Here is a 21196-nt window from a genome sequence, read left to right as displayed (position 1 = left end):
CTTGACCCACCGCCAATGGTAATTTGCTTTGCATTAATTGCAAGAATAAAAAAAAAATTAATAAAATTCCCAATCGCGCCACTTTATCAAGTAGCTAAGTCCGCGAGGGGGATTTCCTAATTATCAGAGAAACTTCTGCCATTTAGAGGTACATGATAAGGACTCTAATCTTTTTAAATGAAAAACCACAAATATTTGTTGCAGAATTTCATTGCTGCAGACCATCTCATAGGCAATCTTTTATTTTGTTCTCGGCTGTAACCAGGTAGGATTTCATGTTGACAGTTGGTTGGATTAGTTTAAGTAGATAGTACAGTTCTCAGAGCTTGTCACTCCATTTGACAGCTGTCATTTGAACTTGCATTTTCAGAACGCGTTCCTCTGAAAGGGAAGTTCACCTGTTTTTCTGCTGTTTACTTCTCATTTCCTCGAATAACTTTTAACTTAGTTACCAAACACGGAAATACTCCTCGATGTCGTCTATTCAAACGCTTATCGATATGGGTTTCGACAGGGCGCGGGCGTAAGTATTCTATTCGACTTGAATTCATCAAAGGTAGCCGGCTGACAAGTAATAATTCCAGCGAGCGAGCGCTTCAAGTGACTAACAACAAGGGCGTCGAGCCGGCGATGGAGTGGCTATTGGCGCATGCAGACGAGGACATTCCCTCCGAGCCACAGCGAACCGTCGCCGGTGATCCAGCCCAGGCATCTCCGGACGAAGGACCTTCTCAGTCCTCCGATGCCGGTGCATCGACCTCAGACAATGGGTCTGGCGCTCCCAAGGAAGAGGCCAAATCCCTTCGTTGTGATGCCTGCAGCAAGTTATTCGTCACCAGCGCCGAAATGGAGTTCCACGCGGCAAAGACGGGTCACACAAGTTTCTCGGAATCAACAGAGGAGAAGAAACCGCTGTCCGAGGAGGAGAAGAAAGCACAACTTGCCTTGATCGAGGAGAAGTTGAAGAAGAAACGAGCAGAGCGGGAGGAGCAGGAACGCAGCGACGCGCTTGAGAAGGAAAAGTTACGTATAAAGTCGGGTAAGGACATGACTGAGGCCAAGAGGAAGATGGAGGAGATGGAAATGAAGAAAATCGTGGAGCAACGCAAGCGGGAGAAGGAAGAGGAAAAGGCTGCCCGGGATCGGGTTAGGGCTCAAATCGAGGCGGACAAAGCAGCTAGGAAGGCTCGTTTAGCAGCGTAAGTAGCTACAATTCTATACTATTTGCAAATTATCCTTCAAGCATGGTCTGACACCCTCTTGAAAAGTGGTAAACAGGATATCAACCCTTGGGAGAGGCACCAAATATTTATATTTCCTGCCGAGTTGGAACGTACAGAAAATAACAGTGCTCGAGCTCAGCAACGAGCGCATTATCTCACTCGCGGCTAAAATTCGCCGTTTAAAGGGGCTTCCCCGGAATTGATTACATAAACTTTCCGAGAACGAGTTTTTTTTATGAACTCGTGGCTTTTTAAACGCCGAAATAGCGAATTTTAGTATAAATAAAACATTTTTAGCTTCCATAGGTTGATTGGGAGTAGATAAGAAAGGGCTGATTAAGCAAAGCGGAATATTTTCCCAAAGATTTTCAAGTGATGTAACCTTTAAGAATCCGAATCACTCGAAAATGAAGGGGGAGTCAGTTAGGGGAGACTAATGTGCGCGTGAAAGCTAAGATCGCAGCAGAATTATAAACGGAAATTCCTTCCTAATCAATAAAATTTACTTTGATTAGATATTTTACTTAAGAAAGGGGAACGATTACGAAGTGCGTGGGAGTTTGTCTGTCGTCTGGGGCATGGCCTCTGCCCTGCACGAAGCCCTTGCTTCCTGTTTTTAATTGCTTGGGTGCCATGCCCCAGACGAGGGATCCGTGAACCAGAAAGCGTGAGAGTAAGTTGTTCTCCATTTGGTCCGGTCCAGCATCGGTGTGGACTTAGGATCCCTCACTATCCCAAACAATAGTTAGTTTAGTTTACTGGGGGAGCCACAGCTCCGATCACTCAGGCCATTGTACTATCCCCGTAAATCACATATTCAACGGCTTCCTGCCTACGGCGTTCGCAGGCTTTACGGAATCTGAGAACATTCTCCAGAGGCAGAGAGTGTGCAGATTCTTCATTGAAGAAAACCTTACCAAGGTGTCTTCGTTTGAGATCTGAGGAGGCCGGGCAGCTGCATAAAAAGTGCAGGGCCGTCTCCCCCTCCTCCTCCTCACATTGGCTGCACATAGCCGAAACCACCACCCTAAACTTTTCCATGTCGTAGTTTAAGGAGCAGTGTCCCGTTAAAAGCCCTATTAGGGTCTTCATGACCCACTTCTTAAGGGACAACAAAGATACCGCTCTAGTCACCCTAGGCTCTTTCACAAGGATTTTCGCCTACCGGCAAGAGTCTAAACTTCTCCAGTCGGCTGCGAGATTCCTTGCAATTTCACCCTTCAGAGTAGACTTGACAGTAGATGGTCGGATTCCAAAAGCTGGTTCTGGCCCCACCATTGTGGATCCAGATCCTCGGCGAGCCAGTCTATCAGCCTCCTCATTACCCCGGTACCCACATCAGGAATGTTTCGTTCAGCAGCACTTGATGACAACTCCACACCAAATGGCTTGATATACTGTTGCTGTTTAGTGGTGTGACCCTTCCATTTTTATCGTAGACATTCTTCTGCTGCCAATGAAATAGCATATATCTCCGCCTGGAATTTGGTCGTCATTTTTCCTAGGGGTCGGGCCAGTTCTATAATCGGATTCCCCGAGAACACCCCTGCGCCTGACCCGTCGGTGAAGATTATTAAGTCTGTAATCTGAAAAGACTCATGGCCTTGGTGTATGCCTTTTTAAAGACGAATCTGGAAATCATATGATCGGTCGTCATCAGGGCTACCGGATGTTTGTCAAGGAATTTCCAGATAAACGCATGGCCGTGTAATTGGCCGCCTTTCCACGCTCCAATGGTATCGAGCCTATATGCGTCATTGGCTGCTTTCCGTTTCACCTCCAAGTGAATTGGGGGTAAATTTAGGATAGCTTCAATTGCCGCAGTCGGCGTAGTACTCATTCCTCCAGTAATTCTTTGGCAACCAAGCCACTGAATCTGCGTTAGCAGCTTCCTGTTGTTAGGAAAGTTCAGTCTCGGCCACCAGACGATGCATGCACACATCAAAATGGGTTTTATTATGGATGTATACATCCAGTGTATCCGTTTTGGTGAAAGTTTCCGGGTTTTACCTATCGCATTCCTACAGCACCAGAGCAATCTGCAGGATTTCTGATATTGTCAATGGATATGGTCCTTCCACTTTAAATTGGAGTCGAAACGTACTCCTTTATACTTGACTGTTTGTGCCAGCTGGATTTCCGCCCCTGCCAAGGTGGGTAACGTATAGCTGTCCCACCTGACGTTCCTAGTGAACATAACTAGTCCAGTGTTCCTAGCGTTCACCGTGAGTTCTTTGCGGAGGCACCAACCGTGGATTTCATGCAGAGTTGCATTCAAGCGGTCACATACTGTGTCCGGAAACTTGCTGGTAATTATTACGGCTAGGTCGTCCGCAAATACTTGCGCGAAGACTTTTTTGTCCTCCAGGAGCCACAGCAGGTTACCAAGAGCCATAACAGTGGAGAGAGAACCCTTCCCTGTGGGCAGCCGCTAAGACATTTTGCTTCAATAGACTTCTGGTCGACCGATATGGGGGTTTTTCTCCACTCTAGTATATGAAGAATCCAACTGATTAGCTTTTTTGCCTCGGCGATTGCCGTATAATTGACCGACGCGGGGACTGTGTCCTTCGCAATTCGAGAAAAAGTGTCTGCAACAACATTGTCTTTACCAGACACATGTTGGATATCAGAAGTAAAGTAGTAGTAGTAGTAGTAAGTAGTAGTAAAGAAGTAGTGGCTGATATAACTCAAGTGCCTAAGTTGGTGAGAGACGCTTTGTTGGGCTTTTGTCTAAACGTGAATGTAAGGTGCTTGTGGTCCGTGAACACAGTGAACGGCCTGCCCTCAAGGGAGAAACGGAATTATTTTATAGCGAGGTACGCGACGAGTAGTTCACGATCGTAGGCGCTGTAATTGCGTTAAGCTGGATTGAGCTGTTTTAAAAGAAGCTCAACGGTTACCAGATTTGATTCACCCGTTGGTGCAGAGCGGCGTCTACCGCAGTATCTGAGGCATCGGCGAACACAGCTAGGGGAGCATTTGACTGAGGAAATACCAGTAGTGTTGCCTCAACAGGTTGCTGTTTGACTGTCTCAAACGCGGGAGTCTTTAGTTTTGGGCCGCCTAGGTTCGCGCTTTCGATGTGCCGCCACAGGGTCCTCTAGGTGCCCGGATAAGTACTTCTGACCCAGTAGCTGGCGCCAGTGACCGATACATGTTGGGACACACTGGGGTCCCCGTAGACGTCGAGAACTTTTTACCGATGACGTTGATGGGATGCTGTAAGCCTAGCTCTGCCAAGGTGGTTACTTTGGCGTTTATTAGGAGCGAGCCCTATGGGTGACGGCTACCAAAGCACCCTGCAATGCTGCTGTTCCGGAAAGAGTCATTGGGATTGAATATAAGCTGAGTTCGAGTGCAGTTGGCTGTCCTTGCATTGAAGAGGAAAGACTGATCAAGAAATGCGCGATAGCTGTGAAACCTTCCTTCAAAAAAACGTCCACGAAAATATGCAAAATGGGCTGATGGAGTTGGAAGAACTCCGTGTTTACATTTTCTTTTACTAGCGAGCAGAAGATCATCGAATCGAGGCGCACAGTCGCCGATCTCGACCGCTCATAGCTCTTGATGTCAGAAATGCCTTCAATTCCGTAAGATGGATAGATACGCTAGGCACATTAGAAAAATTTTTCCGCGTGCCAAGCTGGATATTGACGGATTATCTGAAAGACCACTCCCTGCTCTATGAGACGCTAGGGGTCAGAGGAGGATGGAAATCACGGCGGGAGTAGCACAGGGATCCATCCTAGGGCCGGAACTCTGGAACGCTCTGTACGATAGTCTGCTGAGACTCGATATGAACAAGCGCAAAGCAGACTTGGCATATTGATGCCACGGGTAAGCGGATGGGTGATTGCTCACGGTTTCAGCCTTGAGCTGGAAAAAACCGAAGTAGTCATCTTGAACAAAAGGAGATTCTCAACCCTGCGTTTCACATCGTTCGGCGAGTCGATAATCGAGTCAAAACCAGCGATAAAGTACCTTGCTCACTCTTGACTTAAAGATGAGCAAATCAAAGCAGCAGCGAACAAGGCTGCATCTGGAGTTTCGGCGTTAAGTAGGCTAATGGTAACTATTGGGGATGCTGCATCTAGCGGGCGACGTCTCCTGATGAGTTCAACGCAGTCCATTCTGCTCTACGGCGCGGAGATATGGGCTGACGCTCTTGGCAAGGAGGTATATCGTAAGCATTTCGAGCAAGTACAGAGATGGGGAGCTTTGCGGGTGGCGTCTGCGTACCGCACTGTCTTTGAACCGGTCGTGATGGTGATTGGGGGAGTTTGTCACCTTTCTTGCTAAGGAGCGTCAAGCCATATACAAGCGCAAAGGAGAAGAACCAAGGTAGGTGGCTGCTCGTGAAGAACGGCAACGCACCCTAGATGAGTGGCAACTCTCTTAGCAAAATGAAGCTGGAGGCAGATGGACTGCGCGGCTCATCGTCAACTTAGGTGCGTGGCTAAATCAGAAGCATGGTGAGACTGACTATTTCCTTACCCAATTCTTAAGTGGGCATGGAGGTTGTCGGTCTTACCTGCGCAATATTGGGGAGGCACGATCTCCAATTATGTGTTTTGCAATGGAGTTGTGGACGACGCCCATCACACTTTTTTTCTTGTGGAAGGTGGGATGGGATTGGTCAGCAGTTCTATTTAAACACAGGGGATCTCTCTCCAGACAACATTGTCGAGGAGAAGCTGAGGAGTGTTGATAGGTGGAGCCGTGTTTCCTTCTCGTCGCTAAGAAGATAGAGCTCGACCGGTGGAGGAGTCGGATGGTAAGGGGTTCCTTGAACTGAGTTCTCTTCCTCCTCTCCCCTCCCGTTGGTGAAAAGAATTCCCTTCGCAAGGCGGGAGAGTTCGGGGACTAGCCCGAAGTAATGTGACAAAAGGTTCCAGGCTAGCTCTCTGACCATGGGGAGGTGTTAGTTGGTAGTCCGACGACGTACCGGACCGGGAGTTCAACACTCTGTGCGTAAATGCATTCACCTACCCTACCCAGAAAAAAAGATCGGGCATTTGATGTATTAATAAGAGGAGAGTAAATGGCACGAAATGGTGAAATTTCAAGATACTGATGAGTCATAGGGCCGCCATATACGCATGTAGATATTGAGTTTTTATTTGATATTAGACAGGAAGTATGACGAGGAGATTAGGTTGGCATTTGATACATCTAGGCCATCTATCTTTTTCACCCTTGTGTGACAGAATGACTAGATCATTTTCAAATGCGTGCGTCCTTCAGAACCAAGGACCAAGAGTGACTCTCTGTGGATTGGCCCTAAAACACCCTGCCTCAATCGGTTTTCTTCCTATAACGATGCCGACCTTTTTTCATTCCAGTATGTGAAAAATACAATCTCCCTTTTTCAATTTTTGTTATTACATTATTGTCTCTGTGGATTTGCTTTTCTAGTTCAAGAGTGTTCTTCAGTACGAATTAAGTGACCATACAAGGTAGGTAGGTAGGTATCAGTGGCCGCTCCGAGGAGCCCAATTAGCGCTGTGGTGCGCCGTTTTGGGCAATCACAGAAAAAGTGAATGAGAGTTTCCCTTCCTTCTCCGCAGCTTCGGCAATGCTAATTGGAGGGTATGCTGAGCCTGGCGGCATGGTTCCCTACGTAATCTTGAATGCATTTGCACTCGTCTGGCACAGGACCCTTTGTGATCGGGCTGTTAATGTTGTAAGCGGGCTTCTCCTTGACTTGGCACAGCTTGTAAGCCTTCGCCATCTAAGGCCGATGGCTGCTAGGTAGTGCGAGTAGACTTGAAACACCGACTGCGATTGTATTCACCGAAGGGCTGCCGAGAGCAAGAGCCTCGCCTGGCCGATCCGTCAGCCCGCTCATTCTCCTCTATGTTCCTAAGCCCGGAAACCCAGAGGAGGGTGACCTTGAGCGTGCCGTCCAGGCGGTTCAGTGCGTCTCTGCACTGCGCCTCCAGCCTGAAAGATGTTGGCCGCTTGGCTGTCGGTCAGAATGGCTATGTTACGCTTGAGGCACGAATCTCGCTCCAGCCATTGCCAGACTTCCAATATCGCCAGTACTTCCGAATATACAAGCGAAACCTGGGAGACCATACGACTTGGATACATTGTGTTTATTCGAGAAAACACCTGCGCCGGCTCTACAGGCCATCTTTGACCCATCAGTAAAGAATACTGAGTCATAACCTTGCAGTACGCCGCCGGACTTCCACTTTGCCCTGGTTGGAGAGTCCACAAAAAAGTTTCTCGTGAAGTTCAGCTTGCGTGTGGCGTGGGGTCTGTGGGGAATGCTGAGATTTCGCGAGGTACTTCGTCTAGGATGTTACTGTGGCCGTAGGACTTCGCTGCCCCGATCGAACAAGCGTGGATGTCCTCATTTCATGAGATAACAGAGTGTTACTTAACTGATCCAAGGCATGCCAACTAACTGGCGCTCCGAGAAATGACCAATTTCTCTCAACTGGAATCTGTGGAATGTCACAATTTATAAATTTTTTGATTCTCAGGATGGGTTCTTATCAATTGAGTTGAGTTGAAGTACCGGTGTCTGTCTATGTTTTCTAGTTCAGAGATTTCAGTTTTTGTTCGATAAAACTGTGCATTCAATTTCATCTGCTTCTTTCAGCGAAACTGGTCATCAAATAGAACCACCAACACAGCCCGTTCAGTCGCCGGCGACATCATCAACAACTTCAAACGACTCAACTGTGAAGAAAGAATACACCAGCACTCGCATACAAATTCGCTTACAAGACGGTCGAACACTTACCGAAACTTTTGGTGTTAAAGAGCAACTTTCGGCCGTGAAAGTTTTCATACAAATGAAATCGGGCAATGATTTGCCGTTTGGCCTTATGACATCTTTTCCACGAAAAGTCTTTACGGAGGAGGATTTCGAGAAACCGCTGGAAATTTTAGGCTTAGTTCCTTCGGCCGTCATCATCGTCACAAGAGCAGTTTAGGGGTCTTCTACGGATACTTGCTCGTAGGTACAGACGGAAATTAATCTTAATCAGAGTAAAGCGTGAGAGTTGAAGAATATTTGTTGTTTTTAATATTATTTCGTATTTTAAAAGGAAATATAAATCATTTTTAATTTTTCTATAAAACAAAATATATGTGGAGAGACTTAAGGCAAGTGAATTGCGCCGTGTTCTATTTGTATTGGGAGAGCGTTGGTCCTCAAGGAGATGAATTGCATGTAAAACCCCCAAACGATGTTTTATGTTCCATTTATTCTCTTGCATAAAAAAGGATAGTACGTAAACTATGCAGGATATTTTGCACCTAGTGCGAAGTATAGTTTATACACCTACGTACAGTTGCGGTCTACTCCGAATACTCTAGAGAAAAGTTGTGCTGCTGCCTTTACACAGAAGGTTTGATTCTGGATCCGTGAAACATTCCATTCCGTACAATAATAACATTTATGTAATTATATTTCTATTAATACAATTCTGGTATATAAATTCCATGATAATTCTTCAAACAATTCCAATTGACTTTCACGTGGTCACTTTCTTACACAAATATTGTTCTGGTCTATTTGAGGGCGGCACTTCTGTTTCTTACATTTTTCTTTTCATATCTTAATATTCTTTTGTAATTTCTGTAGCAGAAGAAACCTGAATGAATGGAATAAAACTAATTTTCATGTTGTCAATTGTCTCCCGCACGACAAAGAGTTGCATCGATTTTCTGTAGCCAACTTACTGCCAATTTAAGCTTTGTTCGATATTGGACATCCTTTGCGATTGGATTTGCTTCTAGATAGATGGTGGCTAGTTTTTTATTGTCACGCAATGCATCTACGTTATGCCAATCCGAGATGTCGTTATCATTGAGCTGGAAAGAGAAAAAAACATTCATATTATTCTTGTGGTAGAGAAGTTCTAGATATATAGAATCTGATCACCTATTTCAACAAAATAATAGACTTGAAGATCCGCTGTGTGCGATACCTCTGGAAAACTCGGTGCCGGAGACATCGCCATTTATTTTTTATTTAGGGGCAATAAACGGAGATAATCCAATCAGATATTGTCCCCAAAGAAGGAGGAAGAAGAAAGCGTAATCTAAGCTTAAAAATAGCGCACCAGCAAGAGTCTAGCAGACTGAAATGCGTTCTAGCACCGACATGGGCTCGGAATCGGGGAGTGGAAATACCATTTGAGTTCAGCGAAAGCCACTTGGAAAGTTTAGACGTTGTGCGTGTTATACGTGTGGTAAGTGATATCAGTAGAGGCAGAGGAATTCATAAGGGTGGTGGAAAGTCTAGAAGGGTCACAAATCGAGAAGTAAGGGGGATTAAGAGAGTGATGGGAGAGGGGAATTCTTTTTAAAGAGGAATCGGGTGAAATCGGGTTGAACTCTTCGAGGGCAAGGCGATCACAATTGCGAAAAGGGGACCTATGACGGAACAATATATGAGAATGCCACATTTTTGTACGTGAGTTGAAACGTGTTAAGGAGAGTTGGACCGAGCCAAAGGGGAAAGTCAGACATTCGATTTTCGGCCTATTAATGCATAAGGGAATTTGAAATCGATGAAAAACAGGTGAAGCGAAGATCTGAAGTGCACTATTCCAGAAGGATCCGTAGGGTGTTGATGTGATGAATGCGCGAAAGATCCAGAACGGAGATTAATCTACTCTTAATGCATTCCAGGATTATTTTAGCAATTACTTTGCAACGATACGGAGCAGGCAAATATCTCTCCAATTGCTGCAACTCAAGACGGGTTCCCTTATTTGGAATCTTAACGATCATCCCCTGCTTCCATTGTCGGGAAAAGGTTTCAGATTCCCAGGATTTCCGTATAAGTGGAAGGCAGTAAACTGTAGGTGCATCAACGAATAACTCCGCCAAGAAAACGTCAAGCCTAGCGGCTTTACCATGTTTGATTGCATTGATGGCCGAGATGGTTTCTCTTCTGGCTGGAGGCGCAGTACGTACCCGCATGATACGGTGACTAACCTTTTCATTCACAAGATGCGGAACTTCAAGTGTTCCTTCTACCTCTTCAGCTGCTCGTCATTTGGATGAGGAGTCGATCGTTAATGTCTCTTACAGGATTATCGAAATGTCTGCGACCATGAGCCAGTTCTTTCGTGATGTGGTATTGCTATCTGCGGCAACTTCTGCTATCCTGACCGAGGCACACTATGTTGAACTTCTAAGGATTTCGATCGGTATCGGAGCTCGAGCACGACGACCTGAGCAGCTCTCGGGAAAGGATCATTTTTGATAGCTGCCCAATACTCATCGGTATTCTCAGGCGGGTTACTCAGGGCTTCTGCTGTTCGATCAACAATATAGCTATGTCGATGAACTTTGGGTTTGCAGCTCTTCAACCCTGCGAGAAGTGACGGACGCAACACGTGAGCGAAGGCGACCGACCATCAGATGATGTTGGCTTTCCACGCTGATGTTAACACCGCTTTTGTTACGCACATCCAGAGACAACTTCTAAATATACTGCTGATTGCAAAAAAAGAGGGAATGTCGTTGATAAAGAATAAAACATAGGTCCACTACTCAGAATAAAACTAGAGAAAGGGGAAAAGAGACCGGGATATGAAATTAAAAGAAATGCGGGAGGAGCAATTAAAAAGATAAGAGGCGAGACGTGTAATGAGTGACAGGGGAATGTTAAGAGAGCCGAGTTTGGATAAAAATTTCCGTGTGATTAATAGAGCTAAAGGCCTCAGAAAAATCATGACGAGGACTTTTTGCTGAGAATTTAGCCGTTCGATTACAAAGTTGGTGAAGTCTAGCAAGTTAATGGCAGTGGATCCACTTTTCATCAAGCGATGTTGCTCTTTAGCTATAAGGTGCCACCAGTGAGATTTGAACCGCGACCTTCCATACGACAGCCTTGCGCTCTAACCACTCAGCTATCTGGACAAATGCACTGTTTGATTTTTAGCAAAAAGAGGTTAGGAAGGCTGCCAGGATCGGGATTAACATTGGCGTAATGGTTGCTAATGAGGATTAAGTGGTAAGGAGGCTTATTGGGGATATGCCGCACAAGCTGCTCCAGTCGAGAGATGGAAGAAAAAAGAGAAGATGAGTTATACAATGAGGAATCATAACATCACAAGGTATTTCACACAATAATTGAGGTGACCCAGCAGAGAAGCTTCCGATAAAGTTGGGTGGGATTGCGAGTGTGGAGTTCTGCATGGCAATGCGGTATCAACACTAGCCTGATACATGTTCCTGGACTTAGATATCAGTGACTTGATCGAAGCCTGCAAGCGAGTGAGTTCAGAATGGCTTCCGAAAGTCTTATACTTTTTCCTTGTGGCATATTTAAGACGCCTTTTATGGATCTCAATGGTGAATAGAGAGGGTAAAGAGGGACATTTGGGAGGGACGAAAAAACAAGTTGGAGAGAATCGTATAAAAGGAGCCGAGGGTTGGTCACAAGTTAAAAGAATGAGGATAAGATGCCACTTAGTAGTCACCAGAGCTGAATTCAGACCTTTAGAAATGGTCTTTCGAAAGATTAACTTAGCAGGATTGTGCAAAACAATTCATACGAGCGATTTGCGCATCAAATTGAAAATCAGCATCAGGGACGACGTTAGGTAGAGCATCTGAAAATTGGTGAAAGCAATGCACAGACAAGTAGGAGAATTAGATCAAGAGTACGGTTAAAGTACCATAATTCCTGATGAGGTTGAACTGAAGAACAGCACAGGTACCCATAAAGGTGCATAGTGGAGGAGAACAATGAAAGTGCTCACTAGGGAGTCGAGGGCCGGGAACGTTAGGCTAGGTGAGCAGTCACCACAAGCACCACACCACCATAATGAAGGAAAGAAAGACGAAAACTACAGTTACTCATATAGATGTGATACGACAGAGGAAATATACATAGGAAATAACGAATGGACTTGCATTGAGCGGAGAAGCCCGCGGGGTAATATAATCGTAACGATAAGAATAGGAAGTAAAGATGGGTACGGTATGGAAAGGAAACTTTACGGCGATGAAGACGTTTTTCTACCCAAACCCACGCAATCTCTGCCATAGCAAAGGACCAAGTACCAAAATTCAAAATTTTATCCAAAAATGCAAATGATGTGGTTCCTTATGTGGGAGCCTCCCTAAAATTCTGAAGGGTATGCACGTTGAATATTTGGAGAGCGGTTTTTGTGTTTTCTGCCATCAAAAGAATAACGCTAGAATAATAATTCAACACACGTGGATGATATCTGAAACTTGGGGATAAACAGATCGGTTTCCGCGCCTCCTTTACCAGGTTGGTTCCCGTTCCTCTTCTACAGACCCTACGAAGACGATAAAGGTATAACTTGTAAAATTTTGGAATAAGTCGGGGGCAAATCAGTTAACCGCGGTTATGACAGCCAGGAGTTCGTTCAGGTTGACTGCTGATTATTAGAAATATTCGGACAACAAAACGCGACGATGACTCTTCATCGGCTAATCATTTTCCGAAAGATCTTTCATAGTCAGCCTATAGATATATAGTATTTGATTGGCATTTAAATGCTTGATGCTTTCGGGGTCGAGTTACACGATGTAGAATAAATGACCAAGATTCAAGGTGTGTCTTGAAGTTTATGTTTCTTGCTGAAGTGAGGAATGAAGACTGAATCGTCAACTCTGTACTGTCACTTTTGAGCTATAATGTGGGGATTGAAATAAGTTCGCATATTTAATATTTCAGGTGGATGCTGTTTCGACGATACAATGAATAGGACGAGGCTATTTAGCAATTCCCGCATCAACATTTTTTAGCCTAGAAGACAGGCTTGGAAACGTAGCATATTGAGGAAGATATTGAGTGCATGCAATACAATTCCCTCCGCACTTAATTTCTGGAGGGGTCTTATTAACGTGTTAACAAGTTGTTCAGCTTATTCGGGACCTTGAGGTAGTTAGCAAAAATTTAAAATTATTGATACTTTAGTTTATCAAAATTGAATCAGTATGCAATCTTGATGTAGTTTTGGCAATGACCATTTTCTTCACTTTCACTTGCATAACGTCTCAAGGAAAAATAAGTGGGATTATCTTCTTGTAATGCGGAAACTGTGAACTTCTCCATTCACATTTTGACAAGACTACCGTCGAATCAAACGACGAAAAGAGTAAGCGAATCCGTTAATTAATTACTCGAAGTGATTAGTTCAGTTTTCTATAATAGGTATAGTGAAGAGAGTAGAGAGTGCTAGGAAATTAAAAGCATTGAATCAATTCCTAGAATGTTTAAATCGATATGTTTGACATACTCACAATCAGCAGACTGTTCGTGTCTCGATAATTTTCACTAATTTGTTCTGGGTACATCAGCAGAACACGAATCTGTCTATACTTGCCCACCAGAGCATTCAATAATATGTTGCGCAATGCCACCTAAACCTTATTTCGTCGCAGGCAACCCCAAGGTAGTCTTCCTGGCAATATTTCCATTTTATTGAACTGAGCCAAATGAATTGACAATTTTCAATTTCAATTTCAAGTCTGCCTAGTTTGTATAGTAAGCGTTATCCACCATGGATACTACTGTTGACTCTTATATCAACACCGCATGCGAGTAGCCGCCATGTATTCCCAGGATGCCCATTTGTCTTGTCCATCTTGGGAAAGTAGATTCCACTACACGAGATACCCAGCAATGAGATTGTCTCTCCTTATTTATCCACTTTGTTTAAAATTATATTGTGTCAGAGTGCCAACATGACATGGCCTGAATAGCACGGATGTGTTAGGACAGGAAGATCCAGAGTTGAGACCAGTCTGCTCATAACTGATCAAGCTTCCAAGGTGTTCTTTAGTGGGTTTCAGGTTTATTTTACCTTTTATTTGCGCGACAAAAGAGACAACAATAATACTTTTCAAGTTTTCCAGTTAAGGCCGGCGCCTTGCTTCGGAATATTAATGATCATTTCGTTCTACCACTATTTGAGGAAGACATTAGATTTCCATGATTTTCGAATAAGTGGAAGTAGACGCTCCTCCGTCTCCTGAAACTAACCATTGCAAGGAACAGTTCTGCATTGTTATAATCAAAGCTTGCGACTTTATTTCGCTTGACTGTATTGATGGCCATAAAGGGCATAAAGGGAGACTTTCCATCGACACAAATATTCTTTCTTTAGTTAAATATAAAATCATCTAAAAGAACTTACCCATAGATCCTCTAGATTTGTCAGATGACTTATATTCTCGATCTTCTTTATTCGGTTTTTCGCCAAATCCAATGTTTCGATTTGTGTATTTTGGTCCAGATTTTCAATTGTCTCTATTCCATTTTCCGATATATATAATTCCGTGAGGTTTGTTAACTTTTCAAGGTTCTCAATTTTCACGATACGATTTGCTTGTATGCTAAGACACTCCAAGTTGACTAATTTATCGAGATTTTCGATTTTTGTGATTTTATTTTTGCCAAGATAGAGCTGTCGCAGATTGACAAGGGCATCCAGGTTTTCGATTTTCTGTAATGAAATAAATACAATTGTTTAAATAATTTCTTTTATTAAATAATATGCAATTGTAAAATAGAATTAATTTGGTGAAATTAAGATACTGTTAAAAGTTTGAGAAGTTAAATCATTCAAAGGAATCAAAGGAAATACGAGATAATGGTTACCAGCTGTTGTATGTTTGACAATAATTATGAGAACCTTATCAAGAAAACAGTAGTCAGCACTGAGTGCTGTGGAAGACTTTGCCGGTTTCTTTTCGAAGGATTTTGCCAAATTTATCCATAATTTCAAATTGAAGTAAATGTTAGACTAAGACTAGAACTAAGGATTGCTTCGACGATTCTTATAACAGTTGATATTCGCAGATATTAATAATAAAATAATAGGCGTAGACTTTCTGTCGACTTTCAATAGACCCTGGAACTACATTGAAATCGTTCGAAAGATTTCATCCCCTTCAGATTACACTCTTTCTATTATTGATAAGGATGTTGTTGACATAAAGGCTTTTGCACTTCTTGAGAAACACATTTCCATTACTATCGAGTAAAATTCCATTACTACCGAGTAAAATCACTATAATTGGTATTCCATTTTTTGGCGAATCCTACTCGATGGCACCATGTGGTTGTTTAACCCTTTCATCATTTTTATAAGTTTTGACGAAGCCGCAGATTGTATGACCCCTACTCTTACCTACTCAATGAATCCTGCAATTTGCTGGTACCACCGCATCTTTGCCGACAAAGCAAAAAATGTACCAGCTGGCTTCACGGCTTCAAAAAATGAACTCGTCTGCAGCTCCACGCCGTTTGACAATATATGATCTCTTGAGTGACCGCCATTACCTGATCGACACAGGCGCAGACGTCTTAGTTCTCCTCGTATCGCGGAATCACAAATTGAGTCTGCATCAACTCATCATACACCCGGCTACAGACAAGTAGACGTGAGTCTGGGACTTTGACGAACGTTTTCATGGCGTTCTGTTGCAGCGGACATCAGCAGTTCCATATTAGGCGCAGACTTTCTAGACCAGTATAGATTGCTAGTGGAACTGCAGAATAGGTCTCTTATAGATCCCGTAATATTACTCAGATCTTCAGGAAAACTTGCCACTTGCTCTACTGTCAGTCTTTCAATCCTTTTTGAAGAAGTAGCCGACCGTCGCATTCGCATTCAAAAACACAGCAACATAATTACCGAAAGTAGTCTCTCCCCACCAGCTAAGCATTATGTACAGCACCATATCTGCACTACTGGCTCCCATATCTTCTCGAAGGTGTGTCCATTACCACTCCAGAAGTTCGTTGTTGCTAAGAAAGAATTCTAGACATTTTTAAAGTAGAGTATTTGGAGATCATTACCCAAAGCCCAACGGTAAATGGAGACCATGTGACGATTACAGACGTATGAATACTAAGAACATTTCAGACTGCTATCCTATGCCATGCCTGTAGCTCCAGAAGATATTCCGAAAACAGCAATATGCACACCCTTCAGACACTTTGAGTTCACGCGGATGCCTTTGGTCTGTGCAATGCGGCGCAAACTTTTCAGAGGTTCATCCACCCTGTCCTGCGAAACTTTAACTTTTGTTCCGTGTACTTGGATGTTTTGGTTTCAGGGTCTGAGCATTTGGAACATCTCGAATGCATTTTTCAACGTCTCCTTGAGGTCGGTCTTGTGCTTAACGTTGAAAAGTGCAAATTCCTTCAGCAACAGGTGAAGTTTTTAGGCCACATGATTTCCCTTGAGGGAATCCAACCGGATCCAGACAAGGTTCATGCCATCATAGACTTCCCACAAGCTAAAACGATCAAGGATCTGGGAAGTTTTTAAGGCATGTTAAACTTCTAACGTGGTTTTTTCAACAAAGCCGCTCAACATTAAGCGATCCTCAATGCCTACTTATCTGGACCCGAGACTAAAGATTCACGCGTGATTGCGTGGTGTACAGAGGCTGTCCAGGCTTTTGAGCTAGCCAAACGACAGCTTTCGGACGCTATATTACTGTCACTTTCTCCAAAAGCCCTCTAGCCCAATTTGTCGATGCGTCAGATATCGCAGTAGGTGCTGCCCTTCACCAAAAGGTGAACCAAATCTGGCAGCTGTTGAGCTCCTTTTCCAAGAAATTGAATATAGCTCAACAGAAATACAGCACCCATGATCGTGAGTTATTAGCCGCGTACATGGGCTTGAAACGCCACCGGACGACTGCATATCACCCGTAATTCAATGGGATGCTGGAACACTGGCATAGGACACTGATGGCCGCTATAATGGCACACGATGACTCTTCGTGGTTGCAAGTCCTGTCTTTCGTTTTACTTGGCCTAGGTGCAGCCCATCGTGGAGAGTTTTCCGCCAGCTTCGCCGAGCTAATATACGAGGAGAATTTGAGACTCCCCAGCGATCCGGTGTTCGATACCAGGTTTCCACCCCTGGACTTTTGCGTTTGCGCCGGGATACGGTGACCAAATTAAAATCACCCCCGTCATCCCATTATTTTTCGACGAAGGCTAACAACTCTAAGGATTTGGACGTCAGCACACACGCTTTGGTTCGCGTGGAGGCTTCCCGGAGGTCCTTGCAGCCACCATATGAGGGCCCATATGAAGTATTGAACAGAGTGGAGCACTTCTTTAGGCTTGATGTCGACGGTAGGTCCAAGAACATTTCCGTGTCCAGGCTAAAGCTTTTTGCCCTCGGGGCCGAGGTCTCGCTGGAAGAAATGCTCTCCCCGCTCGAAAACACGATACGGGCCTTTAGTTTAGCATGCCCAAGAACCTCCCCAAATCCTTCACAGTTTCGGATGCGGAAAGCTTGTAATTGCTTGCACCTTGTCTGAGTCGGGCTGTATCTCGTCGGGGGAAATTAAGTGGCCGAGGAATCTCACCTGTGTTTGAAGAAACTTGCATTTATCAACGTTTAGGACTAAACCGGCCTCAAGGAGACGTTGAAAAATGCACTCGAGATGGGCTAAGTGCTCAAACTCTGAGGAAGAAGCGACCAAAACATCATCCAAATATACAAAACAGAAGTCGAGGTTTCGCAGGACCGAGTGAATGAATCTTTGAAAGGTTTGCACCGCATTGCACAACCCGAAAGTCATCCGCCTGAACTCGAAGAGTCCAAACGGTGTGCCTATTGCCGTCTTTGGAATGTCTTCTGGAGCTACAGGGATTTGATGATACGCCTTGGTTGCGAGATGATGCGCAAAGTCGTGGACGAGTGGGATCGGATATCGGTCAGGAACAGTCTGTGCCTTTAGCCTTCTATAATCCCCACAGGGGCGCCATTCGCCATTTGGCTTAGGGACCATATGGAGTGGGAAGACCAAGAGCTGTCCGAAGATCTACAGATACCTTGTTGCATAAGTTGTTCAAACTCTTCCCGTGCAATAGCCAGCTTCTGGGGTGGTAGGGGACGCACCTTTGAGAAGATAAGGGAACCAGTAGTGTTAATGTGGTGCTGCACATTGTGCTTCACTGGTCTAGAGAGACTACATTCGGTAGTAATCTGGCTGAATATTTAGAGGAGTGCCCGAACACGAGAGTCAGTAATGTCTTCCAAAAGTACGGAAAGATTGTTGTTGCGAAGAGATGAAATTCTGCCTGACGTATTAAGGTTAGTTGTGGAGTCTATAAGGGACCTGTTCTGCAAGTCCACCAGCAACCCATAGTAACACAAGAAGTCGGCGCCTAAAATTTGGAAGCTGACATCCGCCAGGATGAATCGTTACGGGAACGTCTTACGCAAGTCAAGACTCACGTCCGCTTGCCTGTATCAGTAGGTGTTAATACGTGAGGAATTTGCCGCCGTAGGTTTCAAAGATTGAGGGAAACCTCCGCACCAGTATCTACAAGATAACTGCGCCTGTTGAGAGGGTTATAAATTGTTAGGCGATGTGGCGCTGCGTTCTGGCTGGCCGTCGCCAGGACCCCTCGCGGATCTAGATTTTTGCGGTAGGCGGTCCGTAGGTTATCCTGACGACCTGCTACCCGAACGCCCTTTTCGAGCAGTAGACCGCGAGCGACCTCGCGACCTGCCTCCCAAACGCTGAGCGTCCAGCGTCGCCCTCATCTCAGCCATACTGGCCACAATTGGCCGTTACCATGGGACGCGCGTGCACCTCATGCACCTTGTCAGCCGCAGCCACCAGTGCCTCCAAAGAACCGGAGACGCACGCGAGGACCGCCTGGGTGCCCTCCGGAAGACGTTGCAGAGATCCGAAAAATCCGCAATTAATTGGTTGCCAGTCCAATGCTAATGTTTGCTATCTTTAAGGCAATTAATTTCCAGTACTTCGAAAAATACTGTCATCATCAGTGAATATGTGAGCTTCAGCTGCGATTCGAATGACGCTACTGCGTATGACTAACGTAAAATCGCATTCATGAAATCTAGTTCTTTGCACAATTTCACAATGTTTGTTTACAATTACGTGATTTCCAACAAAAAAATAATATCCTAAGAAAATATGGTCGTGTTGAATAATCGAATGAAGAAATATTCAACAGAAAATTAAAATTTGCCGGAAACCAAAGGTCGACTTGTTTGGACAAACCTACTAATCATGGAACTTCCTTTTAGATTTTCTGTGTATTCCAAGGGACTTTAATGCAATCAAAGCCGTTATTATCTGCCCGTCTGATTCGATCAAGCGAGGGCGTCCGCTAATTCGTTTTTATCAAATGCACTCAATCCAGCGTCTAAACCGATACCGTGCACATGACCTCGAATTAAGAGACCAATTTCGGATGCACATCATTAATTGAATTGTAGCCAGGCACCCAGCATAAGATACTATCTCGACCGGCACCGCATTCATTAGCGAACGAGCCGCTTATCGACCACGAACTATTTGCTTATGTAATGCCTTCAGCTATCAGCAAACACCGAATGCAAACAATTGCTACGTACCCGCAATTTGTTGTCTCCGAGTTCGAGCATCGTCAGGTTCGTCAGCGAATCCAAATTCTCGATCTGCGATATCTTATTGGCACACAGGAAGAGCCGCTCCATTTTCACCAGGGCATCGAGGTTCTCGATTTTCGTCAGCCGATTGAAGCTCAAGTCCAAGATTCTGCGGGACGGAAGGGAACCGAAAAGACAACATGAGAACAATAAACAATTTCCAATCGGGGGATGTTTTCAAGATATAACAATGACGGCCAAGGCGGCTTGGAACGTGACTCACTCAAGGTTGACCAAGCGGTCCAAATTCTCGATTTTTGTGATCTGGTTGTCGTAGAATTCGAGCTCGCGGAGCGTTGTGAGGGTGTCCAGGTTCTCGATTTTCTTGATAAGGTTCCATCGGAAGTACAGCCTGCGAAAGGAAGGCAGAAAAGGATTAGACATGTTACACGCGCACTGGAGCGGGCCTTCAAGTGGGACACTCACCTTTCAACGTTAACGAGCGGCTCTAGATTTTCGATTTTCCCGACTCTGTGGTGGTTGAGATCGAGCTCGTAGCACTCAGGATCAATTGCTACAATGTCAACAAGGCTTTCGAGGGTAGGCCCGTCATGGGTTTCGTGCCTTTCGCCGTTCTGTTCACTCACCGAATCTGGCGCGGGTGCATTCTGTGTTTCTTCGCCGGGCGGTGCATTGCTGCCTGAAATTTGAACACGAACTATTACGCGAAGGTGAAGTGTCTTATTTTTCGGCCATACCTACCGTTTTTGTCGCTCATTTTGCACCTGGTTTCACAGATCAAAGATAATATAAATATGTGACTGCGTCTCGATACCGAAAATAGTGCGAAAGAATGTTTAGGTATGACAGGTGATACCCGTGGTCGATAACACTTGCAGGCCGTTAGTAGCAATTGTGAGATAAAGATGGCAGTCAGCTCCATAGAGAGAATATGTAGCGGCCGCCAGCCGTTACATTTTATGTCGTTATTAATAAATCTTACATTTCTTTATCAATTTAAAAGGAGAAAATTTTCTTTTAGTAGTTTGTAAATCCAGAATTATTCTGCTACAAGGAAATTCTTAGGAGCAAAATATTTGGAAAATGTAAATGAAAAGGCACTTGTACAACCATCGCTATATTATGACGAGTTTTAAGAGCTCTATAATTAATTATTACAATCACATATATTTATTTTTAGATTTTAGATTAACATATACCTTAATTTTGGAATTAGCGGTTGAGGGGAGTATGTGTTTCAGTATTGTTTATAAATTCGGGACTGCTATCCTCAATAAATACTTGAGTAAAATAGCTTTTAGGGATATCGAATTGGTGGACCGCGGCGCAAAACCAGGATGTCTGGAGTTCCCTATTAAGGCAGGCCTAGAGCAGATACCAGTTGTTTCGCCGTTGATGATGATCTCATCTCCACGTTGATAACCCTAAGATAATGCATTATGAAGAGGGAGGACGAATGCCTAGCTTTTCGCACCGTAAAACAGAGATGAGTCGACTGATCCACGTGGCTGAAGATTATCCAACAGGCTGACAGTCTGCTCACAGAATAATAAAGTCTTGGTACTCGAAATAGATCCCGTA

The 21196-nt window shown here is 44.4% G+C and overlaps 2 protein-coding genes across 3 annotated transcripts; one reads left to right on the top strand and one right to left on the bottom strand.

The window, feature by feature from the left end:
* Positions 1-342: 342 nt before the first annotated feature.
* Positions 343-8354, top strand: LOC119657559 (UBX domain-containing protein 1). The gene is made up of 3 exons (XM_038064520.1): positions 343-523; positions 585-1199; positions 7837-8354. Exons 1-3 carry the CDS (start codon positions 474-476, stop codon positions 8171-8173), a joined length of 1002 nt encoding a protein of 333 aa, XP_037920448.1. The 5' UTR covers positions 343-473; the 3' UTR covers positions 8174-8354.
* A 78-nt stretch (positions 8355-8432) lies between these two features.
* LOC119657547 (protein phosphatase 1 regulatory subunit 7-like) lies at positions 8433-20485 on the bottom strand. Of its 2 annotated transcripts, none has more exons than XM_038064508.1 (6): positions 20357-20485; positions 20081-20294; positions 19878-20006; positions 19601-19763; positions 14375-14683; positions 8433-9056 (listed from the first exon to the last, which is right to left on the bottom strand). In XM_038064508.1, the coding sequence occupies exons 1-6, from the start codon at positions 20370-20372 to the stop codon at positions 8871-8873; spliced, it is 1017 nt and encodes a 338-aa protein (XP_037920436.1). In that variant the 5' UTR covers positions 20373-20485; the 3' UTR covers positions 8433-8870. The 2 variants fall into 2 exon arrangements, with proteins under 2 accessions (XP_037920436.1, XP_037920427.1); XM_038064499.1 differs by having other exon boundaries at positions 20081-20312; positions 20357-20481.
* Between the last annotated feature and the right edge of the window lie 711 nt (positions 20486-21196).

This window comes from Hermetia illucens, chromosome 1 (genome assembly GCF_905115235.1).
Source record: "Hermetia illucens chromosome 1, iHerIll2.2.curated.20191125, whole genome shotgun sequence".
Classification (NCBI taxonomy): Eukaryota; Metazoa; Arthropoda; class Insecta; order Diptera; family Stratiomyidae; genus Hermetia; species Hermetia illucens.
Note: the sequence above shows the minus strand (reverse complement) of the source record. Positions and strands in the feature narration are given on the sequence as shown.